This window comes from Saccostrea echinata, unplaced genomic scaffold, assembly GCF_033153115.1.
Source record: "Saccostrea echinata isolate AGI-Se365-2 ecotype Australia unplaced genomic scaffold, CSIRO_AGI_Sech_v1 ptg000034l, whole genome shotgun sequence".
In the NCBI taxonomy this organism is placed as follows: Eukaryota; Metazoa; Mollusca; class Bivalvia; order Ostreida; family Ostreidae; genus Saccostrea; species Saccostrea echinata.
In genome coordinates, this window is record NW_026889783.1 from 5,084,502 (window position 1) to 5,104,880 (window position 20,379).

The 20,379-nt window shown below is 35.2% G+C and overlaps 1 protein-coding gene across 1 annotated transcript; it reads right to left on the bottom strand.

The window, feature by feature from the left end:
• Positions 1-172: 172 nt before the first annotated feature.
• On the bottom strand, positions 173-19,409 carry LOC133199612 (N-acetyltransferase ESCO2-like). Its single transcript, XM_061335459.1, has 10 exons — positions 19,272-19,409; positions 15,726-16,025; positions 14,152-15,057; positions 13,605-13,665; positions 13,342-13,473; positions 12,012-12,104; positions 6,191-6,268; positions 5,987-6,052; positions 2,850-3,016; positions 173-2,701 (listed from the first exon to the last, which is right to left on the bottom strand). Exons 1-10 carry the CDS (start codon positions 19,340-19,342, stop codon positions 2,572-2,574), a joined length of 2,004 nt encoding a protein of 667 aa, XP_061191443.1. The 5' UTR covers positions 19,343-19,409; the 3' UTR covers positions 173-2,571.
• Between the last annotated feature and the right edge of the window lie 970 nt (positions 19,410-20,379).

A 20,379-nucleotide genomic window follows, 5' to 3' on the forward strand; every position in this document is an offset into this window, starting at 1 on the left:
TCAGAGCTGTGAGGACCATTACATTTTCCAGATGACCCTTCTCCCCTTCCCCCTTTCATTGCAATCTTCAGTTGATTGCGCATGGTAAGATACCTTCACTTCACATTCACTTCCAAAGAAAAATTCATAGCCATATATTCATTAGCAATTCAAAATTAACACTATACCCATATACATCTGTACATGTATATTTCAAGTTTATTCAATAACTTTTTTAAGTGTATTTGCCGATCAGAATTCAGCACCAGTGCAAAACTACAATGGACATTCTTTAAAGCACAAAAAAAACCAAAACATTGCAACAATTGAAAAATTTAAATAATTCAGATTTCAGTAGTGCACATTTATTCATACTGGTCAAAACCTCAGAAGTAGCATATAGAATTTTATTTTATAAATTGCAGCTGAAATCTGAAAAATCAATGCACAAAAACATATATCCTATATTGTCCATGATTATTATCTTCAGGTCAAAAGGCCAAATGAAAAAATATGCATGTTTCCGGGAACATGCCAAAAAATTAAGGTAGGTAGATAGGCGAGAACTTTTTTATTTAATTTACTTTTTATTTTGAAAGCATCATTTAATTATTTAATACACTGTTTTTTCGTCATATATACATACACAAATACTTGTAAACATCAACATTAAATCAAGTGTACACTTTAAAACACTTAGATAGACATGTTTTTTACAGTGTTTGAGTCATACATTTTATCGACTGCACTATAAGAAAACTATACTACTAAACAAAAATATGGTTTGAAATTTTAATTTAGAATAAAATGTACTGGTAAGGTAGGTGGGTAAAATTTAGGTCAGTTGGGTTACTGGAAACATGAATATTTTTTCTTTTAGCCTAATAGAAAACAAGAGGCCCAGGGGCCACATCACTCACCTGAGCACTGTGGCTAGGAAAATAGGAAAAATCTGTTTAGTATTGAAAAGCTTAAATGCATAAGTGGTCCCAACCTACCCCTAAAAGGGAGGGGGGTATGATTTGAACAAAATTAAATCTACACTAACTAAGGATGCTTACATGACTTTTTGACTAACTGTGACTTTTTTCTCTGCAAGTTTGAACTTTCATTGTGGCCCCACCCTACCCCTGGAGGTCATGATTTGAACAAACTTGAATCTACACCACCTGAGGATGCTTCCATATAAATATGACCAATCATAGCTTTGCTGTTCTTGAGAAGAAGATTTTTCCTATATATTGCTACATAAAACTTTGATCGTCCATTGTGGCCCTACCCTACCCCCAGGGGTCATGATTTGAACAAACTTGAATCTACACCACCTGAGGATGCTTCCATATAAATATGACCAATCATAGCTTTGCTGTTCTTGAGAAGAAGATTTTTGAAGATTTTTCCTATATAACTCCTATGTTAATTAAAACTTTAATCTTCCATTGTGGCCCCACCCTACCCCCTGGGGTCATGTTTTGAACAAACTTGAACCCACATTACCTGAGGATGCTTCCATATAAATATGACCAATCATAGCTTTGCTGTTCTTGAGAAGAAGATATTTGAAAATTTTTCCTATATACACCTATGTTAAACTTTGATCGTCCATTGTGACCCCACCCTACCCCTGGGGGTCATGATTTGAACAAACTTGAATCTACACCACCTGAGAATGCTTCTATTTAAATATTACCAATCATTGCTTTGCTGTTTTTGAGAAGAAGATTTTTCCTATATATTCCTACATAAAACTGTGATCGTCCATTGTTGCCCCACCCTACCCACGGGGGTCATGATTTGAACACACTTGAATCTACACAACCTGAGGATGCTACCATATAAATATGACCAATCATAGCGTTGCTGTTCTTGAGAAGAAGATTTTTGAAGATTTTTCCTATATATCCCTATGTAAAACTTTGATTGTCCATTGTGGCCCCATCCTACCCCCAGGGTCATGATTTGAACAAATCTGAGTCTACACTACCTGACAATAATTCCACATGAATTTCATCTTTCCTGGCCCATTGGTTCTTGAGAAGAAGATTTTTCAATAATGCCATTAATTTTTTGCTATTTCGTAATTATCTCCCCTTGGAGGGGGGGCGTGGCCCTTCATTTGAACAAACTTGAATCCCCTTCACCCAAGGATACTTTGTGCCAAGTTTGATTGAAATTGGCCCAGTAGTTCTGGAGAAGAAGATGAAAATGTGAAAAGTTTACGACAATGATGACAGACAAATTTCAATCAGAAAAGCTCACTTGAGCCTTTGGCTCAGGTGAGCTAAAAAAAATTACAAGTAGCATTTTGATAAATTGATTACAGACAAAATGAACAAATGATGGACACACCAACACATGCTCTTCTGACCATTAACCAAAGGAGCTTAAAATAACACATCTAAATAAACATCACTGACTAGTTCAAGAAGCTATTTGCTGTTTACTTGAATTTTAAAAGATCAACAGAGAATTTAAAAGCTTTTTCTCCAAAATATAAATTATATGGTACCTTGCAAATGAAATTTAATTCCAGCTAAATGTATTTTATGTCTATCCTGTAAAGTTTATCCTCATCCATATTTATAGACATCCTCATCCATATTTATAGACCAGGAATGAACTTCTTCCCGTGTATTTCGTTGCCAATTTTTTGCCATCAGGGGTCGGGTCTGAGAATGCCACTTGCTTTTTGGAAATGTACATGCCATAGTGAAAGTGCTCCCTGCAATTAAGAAAATGTATCTTGATTAGGCATGAATGTTGCAACTCTGCACAATATACATATTATTGGCCAAACTTTCAAAAGAGGAAATCAAAAATTACATACTGTACAGGCCAAACCCCTAAAGAAGAAATCAAAAATTACATACCGTACACAGTCCAGTAGTCGGCTGGCAACTCCTTTTTTCCGGTTCAGCTTTTGAACCCAAATTTTGCTGATTCCCACTGAAGCTGGTTCTGGTTCCGTGTCGCAATACCAGGGCCTAGAACCAGACTCCTGACTACTAGATCGAGAGTCCGCAATCACTGGGTAACCCTGAAATTATAATTCCACATTGTTAAGAGCAGAAATTTAGTGGAAATTTGTTGAGACCAATTTGAGTTTGAGTTTTATACTTCCTCTTGTAAATAACAAGTACAGTAAAATGTCAATAGAAGATCTTACAGTCTCTTGTAAATAACGAGTACAGTAAACTGTCAATAGAAGATCTTACAGTCTCTTGTAAATATCAAGTACAGTAAAATGTCAATAGAAGATCTTACAGTCTCTTGTAAATAACAAGTACAGTAAACAGTCAATAGAAGATCTTACAGTCTCTTGTAAATAACGAGTACAGTAAACTGTCAATAGAAGATCTTACAGTCTCTTGTAAATAACGAGTACAGTACACTGTCAATAGAAGATCTTACAGTCTCTTGTAAATAATGAGTACAGTAAACTGTCAATAGAAGATCTTACAGTCTCTTGTAAATATCAAGTACAGTAAAATGTCAGTAGAAGATCTTACAGTCTCTTGTAAATAACAAGTACAGTAAAATGTCAATAGAAGATCTTACAGTCTCTTGTAAATAACGAGTACAGTAAACTGTCAACAGACATTCTTACAGTCTCTTGTAAATATCGAGTACAGTAAAATGTCAATAGAAGATCTTACAGTCTCTTGTAAACAACGAGGACAGTAAAATGTCAATAGAAGATCTTACAGTCTCTTGTAAATAACGAGTACAGTAAAATGTCAATAGAAGATCTTACAGTCTCTTGTAAATAACGAGTACAGTAAACTGTCAACAGACGATCTTACAGTCTCTTGTAAATAACAAGTACAGTAAACTGTCAATAGAAGATCTTACAGTCTCTTGTAAATATCAAGTACAGTAAAATGTCAATAGAAGATCTTACAGTCTCTTGTAAATAACGAGTACAGTACACTGTCAATAGAAGATCTTACAGTCTCTTGTAAATAACGAGTGCAGTAAACTGTCAACAGAAGATCCTACAGTAACACGAGGCCCAAGGGCCACAGCATTCGTGTCACCTTAACCCTGCTGTTCTTCAGATTTGAAAAAGATTTCACCTTCTTTATTACCATGAAAAATTTTAATCTCATAAAGTAGTCCCAGCCTAGCCTCAAGGCGTAAACACTTGAACAAATGTGAATATTCACACAATGGGATGCATCAATAGAGGTGGGACAATATACCAATAAATACCAATATTTTCTGTAAAAAATGTTTTACAATACATGCATTGAAATATCGATATGATTCAATACATGACCGACCATTAAAAAATTGAAAATAAAAGTAGTTGTCTTGTAAAACGGCAGCGTGTATGAAGCTGAGAGATGATATTGAAATTAAAAATGTGCCTTACAACTAACTAGAAATCTGACCAGTCAGCTAGGGCCCCGCCGAGGGATAGAAATACAAGGGTGCAGAATAGGGAATGAGAATTTTACTTGATTACAAAAATTAAAAAATATATGAAGAAGATCAATAAGCAACAGCAACTTATTTACAAAATTTCAAGATAATTTGTAAATATTCAACAACCTGTCAATAGTTTCCTTGTATTTACATAAGACAGTAAAAAAAATCATATCTATTATAACTCAATTAAATGTATATTTAAAGATGAATGAAGCCAGGGCTCGACATTAACGCTTGTCCGCTTGCCCGGTACCAGTGAAAAAAAATTACGGACAAGTGAATTTTGCTGGGCACTTGTCCGATTGAACAAGTGCATTTTAATGTAGAGGAGTCTCTAAATAATAACAAGCATTCTGAGAGTATTGCATTAGCAATACTAGTCCCCTACCGGCAAGTGTAATCTGGTTCCCGTTAAGAATTGAAAATGCCATAATTCCGTCAAAAATCAATGAAGCAGGACGAAATGCAAACTTGATCTATAACTAATCAAGGTAAAATCACATACCAAAAATCAGCTCAATATCTGAAAGCGTTTAGAAGAAAATTGCGGAAAACCCCTAAAAATTGAAAAGGCCGTAATTCCGTAAAAAATCAATGAAGCGGAACAAAATGCAAACTTGATCTGTAACTCACCAAGATACACTCACATACCAAAAATCAGCTCAATATCTGCAAGCGTTTAGGAAAAAAGTGCGGAAAACCAAGTGGGACAGACTGACAGACAGACAGAGGGACAGACAGACAGACAGACAGACGGACAGACTCAGAGGAAACCTATAGTCCCCTCCGGTTTCACCGGTAGGGGACTAATAAGAACAACTGTGAAAGTTAATCGGTAGTTTCAAGACGGAAGCTGTACATAAAAACCGGACTTCGATCCCGATAGGGATCGCTATTAATTCAGTTCACATTGGATCGAGATCGAAGTTCACTAATTGAATACTACTGAAAAAGGCATGGAACTTATGAACTTGATGAAGTTTGGTTCACTTGTGGACATTTATGTTGTTGTCAGGACAAAAAGCCTAGATAAAAACTCATTTTATGTGTTTGTTGTAAATATCAATAACATCACGAATCAATCAAGCACATGTCATGTGTAATGGACTTTATTTTTAGTTTTCAAGTTGACAGTATTAGATCTTTATTGAAAAATTTTTGAACAAGTGAAGTTGAAGTTCGGACAAGTAAATGTCTTGGTCACTTGTCCATTCGGACAAGTAGGAAAAAAAGTTAATGTCGAGCCCTGGAAGCATGCATTTTCTAAAATGCCAGCCTTCAGTGAATGCAAATATCACCCAGGCTTGAACTTAACTTCAAAACAAACATCAGTTGCCGACAAAGGTGTTAATCTTTCTGCAACCAGCAAGATAATCAATCCCAGGGGATTAATTGTACTGCTCTCTCATCCTTTTCTTTACAGTAAGAACTTTTTCAGCAATGATAGAATGAGGTTATTATTATTTAGGACACAAAAAGTGTCTCATTGTGAGCTGTACCTCGTTGTATCCATGACTCAAACTTTACCGGAAACAAAGTATTAAAATCTATAAAGGCTGCTTCCCAATCAACTCACCTGTGTAATGTTTTCAGCAACACAGCATCCACTTATCTTCTTCTCATCAGATATCATGAGAAACACCTATAAATACAAGTTGCTTGTACTTAACAATTTTTTCAATTCCAAAATCTATTGCTATAATCTACTCATCCTGGTCATTTTTTTTTTTTTACCAAAATTCATATAAGTGCACTAATACAAGTCATGTCTGAAGTTTACCTTACAATCTGGCCTGAAGATGAAAGTGGTATCTGGAAATCCCAGCTCAGTTCCCATTATCTTGTTGATTTCCTCTACCTTTAAAAATTAAAATTATAAATTATAAACTAAAAGAACAAGGTACGGTTTCAATACAAATCTGGCCCTGTATTTCTCTAAAATTTACAAGTGATGTAAGAAATTAAACTTCATCCTTTCTGAATTAGTGAAATTCCATGCAGTAAAATTATACAAATTGTTTTTCCGATATGACCTCTTAAGTGCCAATTGTGACATCATGAACTTGTGCATTTTCTCGTATTTTCTTTAAAGTTGCAGAAGACGTCAATTTCCAGTGGAATTTTCTTTCAGAAAACATAGAGCGCATGCATCGCCCACAAAGATTTTGAGATATGTGATTTTTCAAAGCATTTTACATAATATATCTAAAAATTGAAGTGGTTGAGGACTGCGGACACTATTTTCTAAAGGAAAGTAAGCACAGAAATGAGTCATTTTGAGGCTTTTCTGCATAAAACTAAGAAATGTACCAAATTAATGACGTCATATTTCCAGAATGGTCCTCCTTCATGCCATATTCTTTAATGATTTATCATATTCATCTATTCAATGTTATAGTCAATTTAATAACTTTTTAAGAACATTAAATTTTTAGGGCACAATAAAGCCCAAACCGTACCTTCTTCTTTGCTTGTTAAATTTTTTTAAATACAAATGATAAATGTGAATATTATTTTCATACATTGTACTGAACTTTCTCACTGGTTCATTTGATATCATTATCAAGGTAAAGAAATGCAAATGGACCAGGACTTTCTAATTATGAACATGAACTGGAAGTCTTTACCGAGACTGTAGCTGTACTGATGTGCACTTATAATAAAGATATATCTTAGTATAATCTCAATGCTCCAAGTCACACTTTCTAACAGGTCGCTAAATGGCGACCCAAAATTTTTGTTGGTCACACATACAAGCAAAGAACAAACACCCATAAATATGTTCATGTATAAGGTCTTTTTTAAATTAAAGATTACTTATTACTGTGACTAAATGTTAAGAATAAAATTTTGTTAATTTTCTATATCGATATAATTTTCCTTTATTCTGACTTACTCAGCATTTTGAGTTTATCAACCAGATGTGAGTAACTGAATTTGACAGCTCACCTAACAATCTGATATTTTAATCACAACAACTCTCCCAATTTTAGCGACTCTCTTGACTTTTGTTTCAGTGTAATTATAAAGCTGGTTACGTTATCTTGATTTATGTATATCTTTGCTTCATTCACATCCTGTCCCTGGGAACTCTGTAACTTTCTGTAAATTCCAATAAGTCATTTATGGCTTCTATATAAGGCTTTGTGAAATTTTATTAAGTCTTTTGTAACATTCTCATCAATGCTACACTCATGAAATAAATTGTGAAAAACATACGATTGGGTTTAATTGTTGAGTGTAACGCTAAACAATCTGCTAGGCTGAAGGAACCACTCATGAAATATTGTTATTACATAGAACCACCTGTATGATTATACACTGAAGAACACCAGTGATTTTATCCTAGAATTAAAGTTAAATCCAATGAAATTGCTACAAGTTTGACTAGTATGTGCATCAGGTGGAAACTCTGAGCAGGGTTTGAAATTAACAGTCGCCCACTCGCAATTTGCGACTAATGTTCCATGTGGGCGACTTAAAATTACGTTCAAGTTGCCCACATGGCGATTAGAAAATTTACGATAATAAATATTTGTTTTTCAATTTTGTCCGAATGTTTTGTATTTTTCTCTTGAAAAATTTCGTAATCAGTAAAGTGCTTTATAATTACCCGTAAGAAGTACTTATACATAAAGCGTCTAAGTGATTGTGTCGGGCACAATGTGGCATCGACAGGTCAATGAGCCCAAGAAACCAGAGAGCACCGTTGTTATTTGTGCATGAAAACGTGCCATGTGCTCTATATATGATATTGAATGATCATATCAATCTTCATAAACAGAAGAGTTCCACTTCAAATTCAGATAAGACATGCATAATGTTACAAGGAATAGAAAAAAAACACGAAGCACATGATTAAAACAAGAGGCCCATGGGCCACAGCGCTCACCTGAGTAACTTTGGCCTTGCTGTTTTTCACCTGATTTCTCCCCCCCCCCCCCTCGTAGTACTTATTGTGGTCCCCCCCCTACCCATGAGGGTCATGATTTGAACAATTTAGAATCTACATTACCCAAGAATGTTTCCACATGTTTCAGCTTTTCTGGCCCAGTGGTTCTTGAGAAGAAGATTTTTATTACATATTTCAATGTAAAACTTGGATTCCCTATTGTGGCCCCACCCTATCCCCGGGGGTCATGATTTGAACAATTTAGAATCTACACTACCCCAGGATGCTTTCAAATAAGTTTCAGCTTTTCTGGCCTAGTGGTTCTTGAGAAGAAGATTTTTTAAATATTTTTACTATATATTTCAATGTAACACTTGGAATCCTTATTGTGGCCCCACCCTACCCCCGGGGGTCATGATTTTAAGAATTTAGAATCTACACTACCCAAGGATGCTTCCAAATAAGTTTCAGCCTTTCTGGCCCAGTGGTTCTTGAGAAGAAGATTTTTAAAGATTTTAACTACATATTTCTATGTACAACTTGGATTCCCTATTGTGCCCCCCCCCCCCCCCGCCCTACCCCCGGGGGTCATGATTTGAACAATTTAAAATCTACACTACCCCAGGATGCTTCCACATAAGTTTCAGCTTCTCTGGCCCAGTGGTTCTTGAGAAGAAAATTTTTAAAGATTTTTACTACATATTTCTATGTAAAACTTGGATTCCCTATGGTGGCCCCGCCCTAACCCTGGGGGTCATGATTTGAACAATTTAGAATCTACACTACCCCAGGATGCTTCCACATAAGTTTCAGCTTTTCTGGCCCAGTGGTTCTTGAGAAGAAGATTTTTTAATGACCCCACCCAATTTTTGTATTTTCTTGATTATCTCCCCTTTGAACAGGACTTGGCCCTTCATTTTAACAATTTACACTCCCCTTTACCCAAGGATGCTTTGTACCAAGTTTGGTTAAAATTGGCCCAGTGGTTCTTGAGAAGAAGTCGAAAATGTGAAAAGTTTACAGACGGACGGACAGACGGACGGACGACGGACAACGGGTGATCAGAAAAGCTCACTTGAGCCTTTGGCTCAGATGAGCTAAAAAAAGCAAAAATGGGGTTGTTTTTATATTCAATAGAAGGTGTGATAATCTGTGGGCAGGGTTTTTTTTTTAGGTCTTAAAATCAAGGGCCTGGGCCTTTCCATTTGGGAAAAATTAGCGACATTTAGTTAAAATTGGGGAAAATATCATAATTCATATTTTTCTAGAAAAAATTCATATAAGAGCCATTTCTTTACTTGCAAGGCATTTATTGACTTATTTACATCCAATAAATCTTATTGAAAATCAGTTTAACTTGTAATTGCTATTCTTTCTATAAAATTTAGAATTATTTGACTTTAATGTCATACTTCAAATCATCTTTTGGGAATTTTCTTTGATGAAATTGGGAAAACACACACACTTTTTACCATTGGGAATGGGGCCTATTGCAGGCCCCCTACGACCCCTAAAAAAAACCCTGGTGGGCGAATAAATTTTGATGTGGGCCCCAGAATTGCAAGGTTCAGTAGCCCACATGGCTATCAAGGATTACAAGTTAGTTTAAAACCCTGTTTGAGATAGGACTTTGTTACCTTTACTTTATTACAACGTACCTAACCTATTAAACACTGCTGTTAATATCGCAAAACATGACAATATGCAAGCAAATATCGCAAAACTTGATGAAATGCAAGTAATATTGACCAAATGCGCAGCTCCGTGAACAGGGTTGGGTTTTAAAAAGTCAACAATATTTGACAGCCCTTCTATACAGCATGCTGCAACAACATTACGTAATCTCAGTCTTTGTGACACTTTAAAAAGTTTTAGGAATGTCTTCAAACATTTTCATGATAGAGAATCTTGGGGAAAAAGTAATCTCCATCCCCGTCATAAAAATGGACAATCACCGGCCCTAATTTTCTCAGTAGTGAAAATGCAAGTTAGTTTTAATTTCTAGTTGCAAAATTACTGTAATGTTTGGAAGATAGGACAATACTTTTTTTTTTACTCAGAAAGGCCAGGGTTGTCCTATTTCACGAATCAACCTATCTAAGGCTCAAGTTTACAAAAAATGCCCCAAAATCAGTAAAATTTACGTCAATTTTTAAGCAAATCTGTGCCATTTTCATATTTTTTTTAAATAACTTTACTGAGAAAAAAATAATAAAGAATTAAATATTCATTTCATTGATTTCTTTCAAAATAAGTTCCATTAAATATCCGTCGATGTACAAAAAAACTTAAATCATCTAGTAAATAATGTCTCAAAGTATATTTACAACATGCTGTGTCCATCTTGTGAAATTGGAAGTCGAAATCGTTTACTAAAAATAAAACCGCAACCGCATCAAAGTTTAAAATAAGGAAGAGTTTTCACAATCGCAATTGTTATCTTTTTTTTTACCATTTATTTGTAAAAATCAATTGAAATTGTATACTTAAATATTTTTTCATTGTCTTGTGATATTTATTTAAATATAACATAGGTAATCAAAGATTACTAAGTTAGACTCTGAATCAAATTTATTTTTTACAACAATATCTCAAGCAAAATTATAGCATGTTAATATGATTAATTTCAATTGCTCAACGTTACATGTAATAGTCATTTGCGTGTTTTAGCAAATCCCTGGTCAAGAAATATAAAAATGGTGGTCATCGAAGTTAATACTGTACCACGGTAAATTATGTCGGAATAAAAGAATGTGTCCACGATGTTCTAAAATGGAAATGATTATCGTTTGATTTCGGGTATTTCCCTAATTATAGCTGTTGTATACTACCATATTTATGTGTTTAACGACAAACTACGACGGCATTGAACAGGCAAGTTGGAGAAAATATGTTATATCACAATTCAAGAGAGTTTTAACTATGTTTGTATAAAACACTATTAAAATGCTGTACTCATAAAAATACCAGTTTATTTTCTCAATAATATCACGGGTTAAGTTAAAGAGGTTTACATGTTCCGATACGTAGTATCTACGCAAGAATCTCTAGAAAATCAATAAACAAAGCCTCGTCCTATCTTCCGAATTCGTCCTATCTTAGGATTTTTTAAAAATTATGGCTGAAAATGAGCCTTTCGACCTATATACCCCATCGACATATACCCCAAAAATTATGGTAATTTTTTGGTTGCAAATGAGACCATTTTAGTTGCAACTTAGAGCACTGAATCTACTTGTGTAAAAAGTTTTATCAGACCTAAAACTGTACGAGTAGTATTTTTTTCAAAAATTCAAAGAAATTTCTATTTTGAGTCACCATGGCAACACCTTTTGTCGAAAATCTTAGAGTACGAAGTCTTATTGAAATTGGACCAAATTTTTAAGAGGAGCAGTGTTTTAAAAGAATTTCAAAGACATTTCTATTTCATTAACCATAGCAACACCGTTTATCAAAATAAAAAAAAAAGATATCAGAATTAATATGATTCTTAAAGTATGGTCTATTTGTGTACCAAGTCTGATTAAATTGGACCAAAGCTGTAAGTTTAGGTAAGTAGACCTTGCAGGATATGCTTTTCTGTGAAGTTGATATATCTATGGACTGACCTCATGAAAGGGCTATACTTGTACAGTATACAGTAAGTAAAGATGATATTCGATATAGAAAATTTATATATACACACAATAGATGATACAGAAATGTTCACCTTTCTGATGGCATACTTTGGGTCATCATAAGTCACCATTATAACTCGACTACCATCATCATACTCATGTACAACCCTCTCCTTCTTCCAACCCTGTCCAAAAAGAAAAAAAAATTACCTAAAGCAATTTACTGAATAATTCAGCCATTTTATTTACCAAAATCAAATTTTTGCTTGTAGTACAAATCTTATATACATTAGGTGAACCATATAGCAAACTAGAGTGGTTCAAGGAATTCATGTGTCACCTGCTTTATAGTATCATTAAAGATGTAAATAAATCTAAAAGTGGTAAGTTATTTATCTGCTACTAGTACAATGTAATAAAGAGGTAAGCTATTTATCTGCTACTAGTAATAAAGAGGTAAGCTATTTATCTGCTACCAGTAATAATGAGGTAAGCTATTTATCTGCTACTAGTAATAAAGAGGTAAGCTATTTATCTGCTACTAGTAATAAAGAGGTAAGCTATTTATCTGCTACTAGGCTATTTATCTGCTACTAGTATTAAAGTTCCTGCTTTTGGATATTGCATACAAAAACCATCCATGGATGGAAAGACTTTCAGAATACATGTGGTAATTAAATAAAAATATAATTCTCCAACCCTCAAGGTTAAAATGAATAATGAAATTGAAATTACTAGAAATACTTATTTGTTATTTTATTCATTGTTTCGTGACCAGAAAGATTTTTAGTCTGTCTTTACTACAATTGCCAGCCTTCAAACTTTATCAGAAGTACAATCCATTTTGGTATATGATCCTGATGTATTTTCATAGTATTCAAATCATTACTTATTCACTTATTCAACTCATAAACTCATGAGGTATATGCTACTTATCAAAAATGCAAAAGGCAGGTTTTAAATTAACCGTTTTAAATATTTTTGGAATGATGATCAAAGGTCAAAGTCAAGCTGGTATTTTTTAATAATATCTTATGACAAACAGAACACATGCTAAAAAGCACAGACTTACCTCTTAAATGTGACCAATAACCTATATATGGGCTGTACCAACTATTTTAAAAGGTAGGCCACAAATCAAGTTCAAAGGTCATGAGGTCAGTAATCATGGTATTTTACAAAAGCCATACTACCAAGAAATATATGTGCAAAATATCATATCCATATCTCTTACAGGTCTAGATGAAAGGTGTGACAGACAGATGGACAGCTAGACGGACAGAAGGACAGACAGACGGAGGGTAAGACAGATGGAGGTTAAAGTGATCCCTATGCTCTGCAGGTGACACAAAAATAGAAAATAAGAGTGTGGTTCTCACAGAAAATACCTGCAATTGTCTCAATTATTACAATACCACTCACAGGAAATTTCATGGCATTTATGATGCTCTGGTGGAATTTGGCATGTGTTGTTTCATCTGTAGGTTCTGCCTGGGAGTAAACCATTCCACACGTTTCACACTGTGTGGCCCCAAACTTCTTCTGACCAGCGTCCTATAAAACAAACATGCTTTCTGGCATCAACAAGTTATCACAAGGAATATTAATCATATCTATAACATTTTATTACTGAAAATGTTAATTTAAAAAAAAAATGCAAAGTCAGGCTTCAAGGACAAACTCACCAGTGTCATTTGATCATCCTTGTTTTCAATGAACTTTAGCTTTGGTGATCTTGAATTGGATCTGTTGGAATACATAATAATTAGCAATATTCTTGTATGTTTATTTAAATGTGTATATATTAATGATTAAGCATTTGCTATTGTCAGAATTTTTACTAGTATAAGTACTGAACTTGGACTATCTGCTGGTACAACTACTCAACTAGGACAATTTGCTGGTACAACTACTATAAACTATCACTTTTTTCCCATACACATAATGTTCTTTAACTAGGATTTTGACACATCAATGCATCATAATTTGTTAGAGTTCATAGACAATAAGGTATCATAACAGTCTTTACGTAGACTTTGTTTCCCTTAGAGTTCGGAGTCTGGACTTACCTGGACTTTGTTTCCCTTAGAGTTCGGAGTCTGGACTTACCTGGACTTTGTTTCCCTTAGAGTTCGGAGTCTGGACTTACCTGGACTTTGTTTCCCTTAGAGTTCGGAGTCTGGACTTACCTAGACTTTGTTTCCCTTACGAGTTCTGGAAGTCTGGACTTACCTGGACTTTGTTTCCCGCAGTGTTTGAAGTCTGGACTTGGGACTAGGTGTCACTTTATTAAATATTGGGAAGTACTTTTGCTGTGGTGATGATGTAGATGTAGAAGGACTCTCCGTACTATCACCTTTTGCTGTCTTCATGGTCCCTTTGTTTTCCTCATTCTGTTTCTTTGGTGTGCTATCATGACTTTCCTCCATCTCTACAATAGGTTGAATGCCCTCCATGACCTCGGAGTTTGTGTCTGTGACTGATGAGGTGTCTTCTGTTATGAGTGACATCTTGTCTTCTGTTGTGACACTAGAGGTGGTATCAACATCTGACCCCGGTTCCTGGGATTGGTCAGCTGGCTCTGTAGACTGAGATCCAGGTCTGACCCGGATTGATGGACCAGAGTGGATGGAGGCTGCTACTGATTGCTCGGAAGACAAGGACCTTGGGGAGCAGCTCTCCTCTGACCCCTGATTAAGATGTTCATCTTCTTTAACTCTAGAATTTTCAATTTCTTGTGATGACACTTTTTGATTGGATGCTAATGGATATGAATGCTTCACATTATTTTTTGAACGGAATTTTTGGAGATTTTGAATTTTTCCCTTGGGAAATGGTGTTAGAGGCAAAGGTGATTTTTTGGACTTTGGTTTTTCATTCCCTTTCTTTTGTTTTCCTAAAACAATGTCCCTTCTGTTTGGGGTAAACTTAATATCAAAGCCTTTTCGGATAACCACACCAGGAATGAATTTTTCTGCAGATCCAGGACATCTGCTTTTGAAGAAGCGTTTTTCCCCAGAACTTGGTGTTGTAGAAGTGTCAGTCTTTATTTGAGCCTTTGGTGTTTGTGGTGAATCAGTCTTTAATGGGTTAGGTTTTTTAATGGGGGGCTTAACTGCATTAGCCTCTTTATCAGCTCTGAAAAAGATGGAAAACATCCAACTACTGAAATAAAATTTAAAGTTATATCTGTAATATGTGTATTCTAAAGTGTAAATATATATTTATGTTATGAACAGAGAATTACACTTCCATACATCTACTAAATAATCTGTTCTTTTCAGTGTATCTCAATAATATTAATACTCTGATCATCAAAAGGAAAACATTTTCGATCTATGAAAACATCATTGACTATTGTGAATTTCTTCATCATGTATTTGCTGTTGTTACACAAACCTGAAAACACAGTTAGATACAGTGCTTGAAACAGCTTTACAGGCCGCCAAGTGTCAGATACAAATTTACAATTATTTCAACATATGTTTATCTCATCAATAATGTAAACGGTGAAGATAACAGTGATCAATCTCATAAATCCAGTAAACAAAGCAAATCATAAACAGGGCAAGAACATGGATCTCTGGAAACTCAAGAGGTGGGATCAGGTACCTAGGTGGAGAAAGCATCTCCTGTCCATCAGTCCCCCCCCCCCATGATCCCTTTGTATTGATTAGGTAGACAGAGTACTCTGTAGTCAAAGTAAGTATAAAAGCAATGACCTAACAAATTCCTATAAAGGCTATAAATAGACCCTAAAAGCTGCTAGGAACTTTGCATGTACCTTTATTGTTTATGTTAATTACCTCTTTCTGAGGACCTTCTTGTGACCTCTATTGACCTCTGACTCGCTGCCACTAGTCTGACTTCCTTCCTGTGATATATTCTCCTCGTCAGACAGTTTTTGTAACACCTTATTTGCAGCTCTTCGCCTTTTAGGAGAATGAGGAAAGGATTTTTTCTCCCTCTTTCCATAGAATGACTTTGTGGCTATGGTCTCTTCCGAGTCTGACTGAGAACTTTCCATATTATACTCAAAATCTTTACCTACCATCTTCTTCCTTTTGGGTGGAGTGTTTTCAACTCCATCAAAATTATAGAGAGAACTGAAATTGGAAAGTAACAATACTTATTATCAGGAAATGTAAGCACAACTTAAACTGAAATAATTAAACTACAAGTTTTCTCCCTTGATAACAAAGTTTATAGTTTTAAAATAATCTTTGATCTCATTCAAAATTTTCTTTTATACAATTTTTGAAGATACACAAAAACAAACTAGAGGTACTGTTACTACTGTAAGCACTGAGCTCACAAAAGGATACCCCTTACTCACAGGAGTATATTGGGAAAGTCCATTTTTGCCATGGGAAAACCCAAATATCTGAACAGAACATAAAATACAGGCCTCTCATACCACGTTTTGGTTAAGACCGGGGCCATAAAGATTGGGAAAATAACGTCATTTGGGGGAATTTTGGGATAATTATTGTACTTCAAAATCATGATATATTGGGTTTGTGGTTTCAGTTACCAGCTATTTTTTTTTAAATATAGAGGAATATGAAAACCAAGTTTAGTTATTACATATTATCCAAACTGTATTTTCTTTAATTTTTGGGAGAAGACTATTGGGAAAATTAACATATCAATTGGAAAAAAGGTACCTTTATTGAATTGGGAATTGGGGCCCTTGAATGGCCCAAATTATAGACAATCGAGAGCTCTGAAGTAGGAGGTGCACAATGACAATGTGGGTACATACCTCTAATTATATTTAGAATCGGTAGGAGAAGAAAGTAGTGCAGAAAAAATTACAAGTTCCTTAAATTGCAGATCTGAATTAAAAACAAGAGGCCCACGGGCCTTATAGGTCACCTGAGTGTCATGCAACAACTTCACCACAATGGATTCATGTTTTAAACCAGAGGCCATGAAATTCACAATTTCGAAAGAGGCACACTTGCTCATCATAATTTTACATTTAGTAAGCTTACTTAATACCCAGAAAGAGAGCTGAGGATTATCAAAGAATTAATGCATTTTCACTATGTAATCATTAGAGCCCTGCCCTAACACCAGAACCATGATGCAGGGTCCATAAAATTCACAATTTTGGAAGAGGCATCCTTACATATCATAACAATACTCTTAGTTCATCAGCTTAATACCCAGGAGAAAAGAAGAAGATTTTCAAAGAATTATTGCATTTTTACTATGTAATCATTAGAGCCCCACCCTAACACCAGAACCCCTGACCCAGGGGCCATGAAATTCATAATTTTGGAAGAGGCACCTTTACTCATCATAACTATACATCAGTTTGTTTGTTAAATACCCAGGATCAAAGAAAAAGATTTTTAAAGAAATAATGCATTATCACTATATATTCAACAGAGCCCCACCCTAACACCAAAACCCCTGACCTAGGGGTCATGAATTTCACAATTTTGGAACAGGCACCCTTACATATCATAACTATACTCTTAGTTCATCGGCTTATTACCCAGGAGAAAAGGAGAAGATTGTCAAAGAATTATTGCATTTTTACTATGTAATCATTAGAGCCCCACCCTAAAACCAGAACCCCTGACCAGGGGGCCATGAAATTCACAACATAGGAATAGGCACCCTTATTCATCATAACTATGCCTTCAGTTTGTTTGCCTTGGATCAGAGAAGATTTTTAAAAGAAATAATGCATTTTCACTATACATGTATATTCAACAGAACGCTGCCCTAACACCAGAACCCTTGACCCTGGGGCCATGAAATTCACAATTTTGGAAGAGGCACCTTTCATCATCATAACTATGTATTTATTTTGTTTTCATAATATCCAAGAGCACAGAAGAAGCTTTTTAAAGAAATAATGCATTATCACTATATATTCAACAGAGCCCCACCCTAACACCAGAACCCCTGACCCTTGGGCCATGAAATTCACAATTTTGGAAGAGGCACTCTTTCTCATCATAACTATGTACTTAGTTCATCGGCTTAATACCCAGGAGCAGAGGAGAAGATTTTTGAATAATTAATGCATTTTCACTATATAATCATTAGATACCCGCCCTAACACCAGAACCCCTGACCCAGGGGCCATGAAATTCACAATTTTAGAAGAGACACCTTTCATCATCATAACTATGCATATTGTTTGTTTCCTAAATACCCAAGAGCAGAGGAGAAGATCTTTTAAGAATAATGCTTTTCACTACATATTCAACAGAGCCCCACCCTAGCACCAGAACCCCTGACCCTGGGGCCATAAATTTCACAATTTAGGTAGAGGGCTCAATGCTTATTACATTCATGCCAACAGTTTGCCTGCTTGATGCCCAGGAGTAAAGAAGAAGATTTTTAAAGATTGCATTAATTCTGATGATTTTAGCCCCACCCCTCAGGCCCCAGGGGGGTAGGGGTCATGAATTTCACAATTTTTACTCCCCTTCACATATAGATGCTTTGTGCCAAATTTGGTTGAAATTGGTTCAGTGGTTCCAGAGAAGAAACTGAAAATGTTCAAATGTTAACGCACGACGGACGACGCACGCCGACGGACGAAAACAGATAGCAATAGCTCACCTGAGTAAACTCAGGTGACCTAAAAACTGTGATAATGTATTAAACTGAGCCTCATACTTGTTGATAAAGAGTATGTTCCCTTGCAAAAAAGCTTGGCAGATGTAATTTATCAGCATAATTATTTTATGTATTATAACACCAGTGAGAAGTCTTGAATTCCCCTACTTTCACTTTCAGTTTCAGAGGTTAATCACTTAATGCAGATGCATTTTGCCGGAAAACGAATCTGACATGCCATCTCGTGATTTTTACCAAGGAAAGGCAACTTGGTTTGCTTTGATTTGAGGGGTCACTCACTGCTGAACGAAAATTAGGGACATTGCTATGTGAAGAAACATTAACACTGCCGCCTATGGGAAAACAATTAGTGGGCTGTACCCATGTAATAAAAATTCTAAGAAAGTCTCATTAAATTTTATTTAGTGGTATAGGAGGAGCTGCAGATAAGAAATGGGTACCCCCAATAGAAAGAGTGGCAATGTCCATGTTTTGCAATGGGAAACCCAAAATATCTGTCTAATCAGAAAGAAAAATAGAAGGCGTACAATTGCACAACGTAATTAATATTCTGTGAAAGTCTCATTAAATCTCATTTGGTGGTATACAAGAAGTTGTGGATAAGAGGTGGGTACCCCAAAGTATTGTGGACCTAAGGATGTACAGACGGACACCCCATCACTATACATGTATATACCCCTGCTTTTCGAGCAGGGGGCATAAAAAAACATTTAAAAAACTATATGATAGGTGTGGAAAAATCTTACCTAGATTTATTTTCCTGCAGATCAGCAGGTTTCCTTTTACGAGTCATTCTAGTTCGTGTTTCCATACTCATTCTGGTTATTAAATGCAATATCACAGAACAATACAGGAAGTGCAGATATTAACTACCGGTAAATTCCCCTCCAGCTGGCAAACATTCTAGAAAAGATTAAAAAAAAGGACTCTACAAGACAGAGAGTAATGTTTGGGTCTTTAATGAATGAATTTGTCAAACTGACTTTCATAAGTAACAAAATCATACAGCTGTATTCTATCAAAGTTGCAGGTTAGCATGTTTTATCAATAAGGTTTTTATGCATTTGTGATAGTATAATTACTTGTTTTTCGATATATAATAATTTGAGCGTTTTTTTTGTATTTTTTCGTTTTATTATAAACTGAAAGTTTGTTTACACATCTGCATTCAGTTCCATGATTAAAGTTTCATTCTATGATTTAATTCATTGATTCTTTGATTGATTTCCTATTTTTTATCTAATAATAGATTTTACTATTAGTATAAATTTACAGCATTTTACCTAAGTCAGACCAGTAGGGCTAGAGGTGTAAGAATAAAGCAATACATTGATCCTATTGATCACAAGGGGTCATGATACGCATATCGTATTGCCATGTATGTATCGTGATACAGTACTAGATAATTTTCATTGTTTTGTTTGAAACTTCTACATACAACCTAATAAATTTTAATGTTTTAAAATGGCTGAAAAAAGGAGCAAAGAAAAAATACAATGTCAAGACTATAAATTATCCACCTTTTATTGACTTTGGTCAGGGGTATCAAGAGATTCTTTTTATATTTTCTATAACTGTGGAGATTAGCAAGGAATAATATGTTAAGATAACGGTTAATTCAATTGTTGACAGTTGTATCATGATACGTTGTATTGCATGACTGTATCATGATATGTATCCTATCGTTAGGTAGCTTGCGATACTCAGGCCTAAGTACGGCTAGTTAGAATAATCTAACTGTGTCTCTGGACAAGCACTCACCACAGTTAGAATACGTCCCATATACTTGCAATGTAGCAAATCGGAGCAGATCCGCTCTGAAATGATTTTGAAGAATACAAAAGGAGTTATACT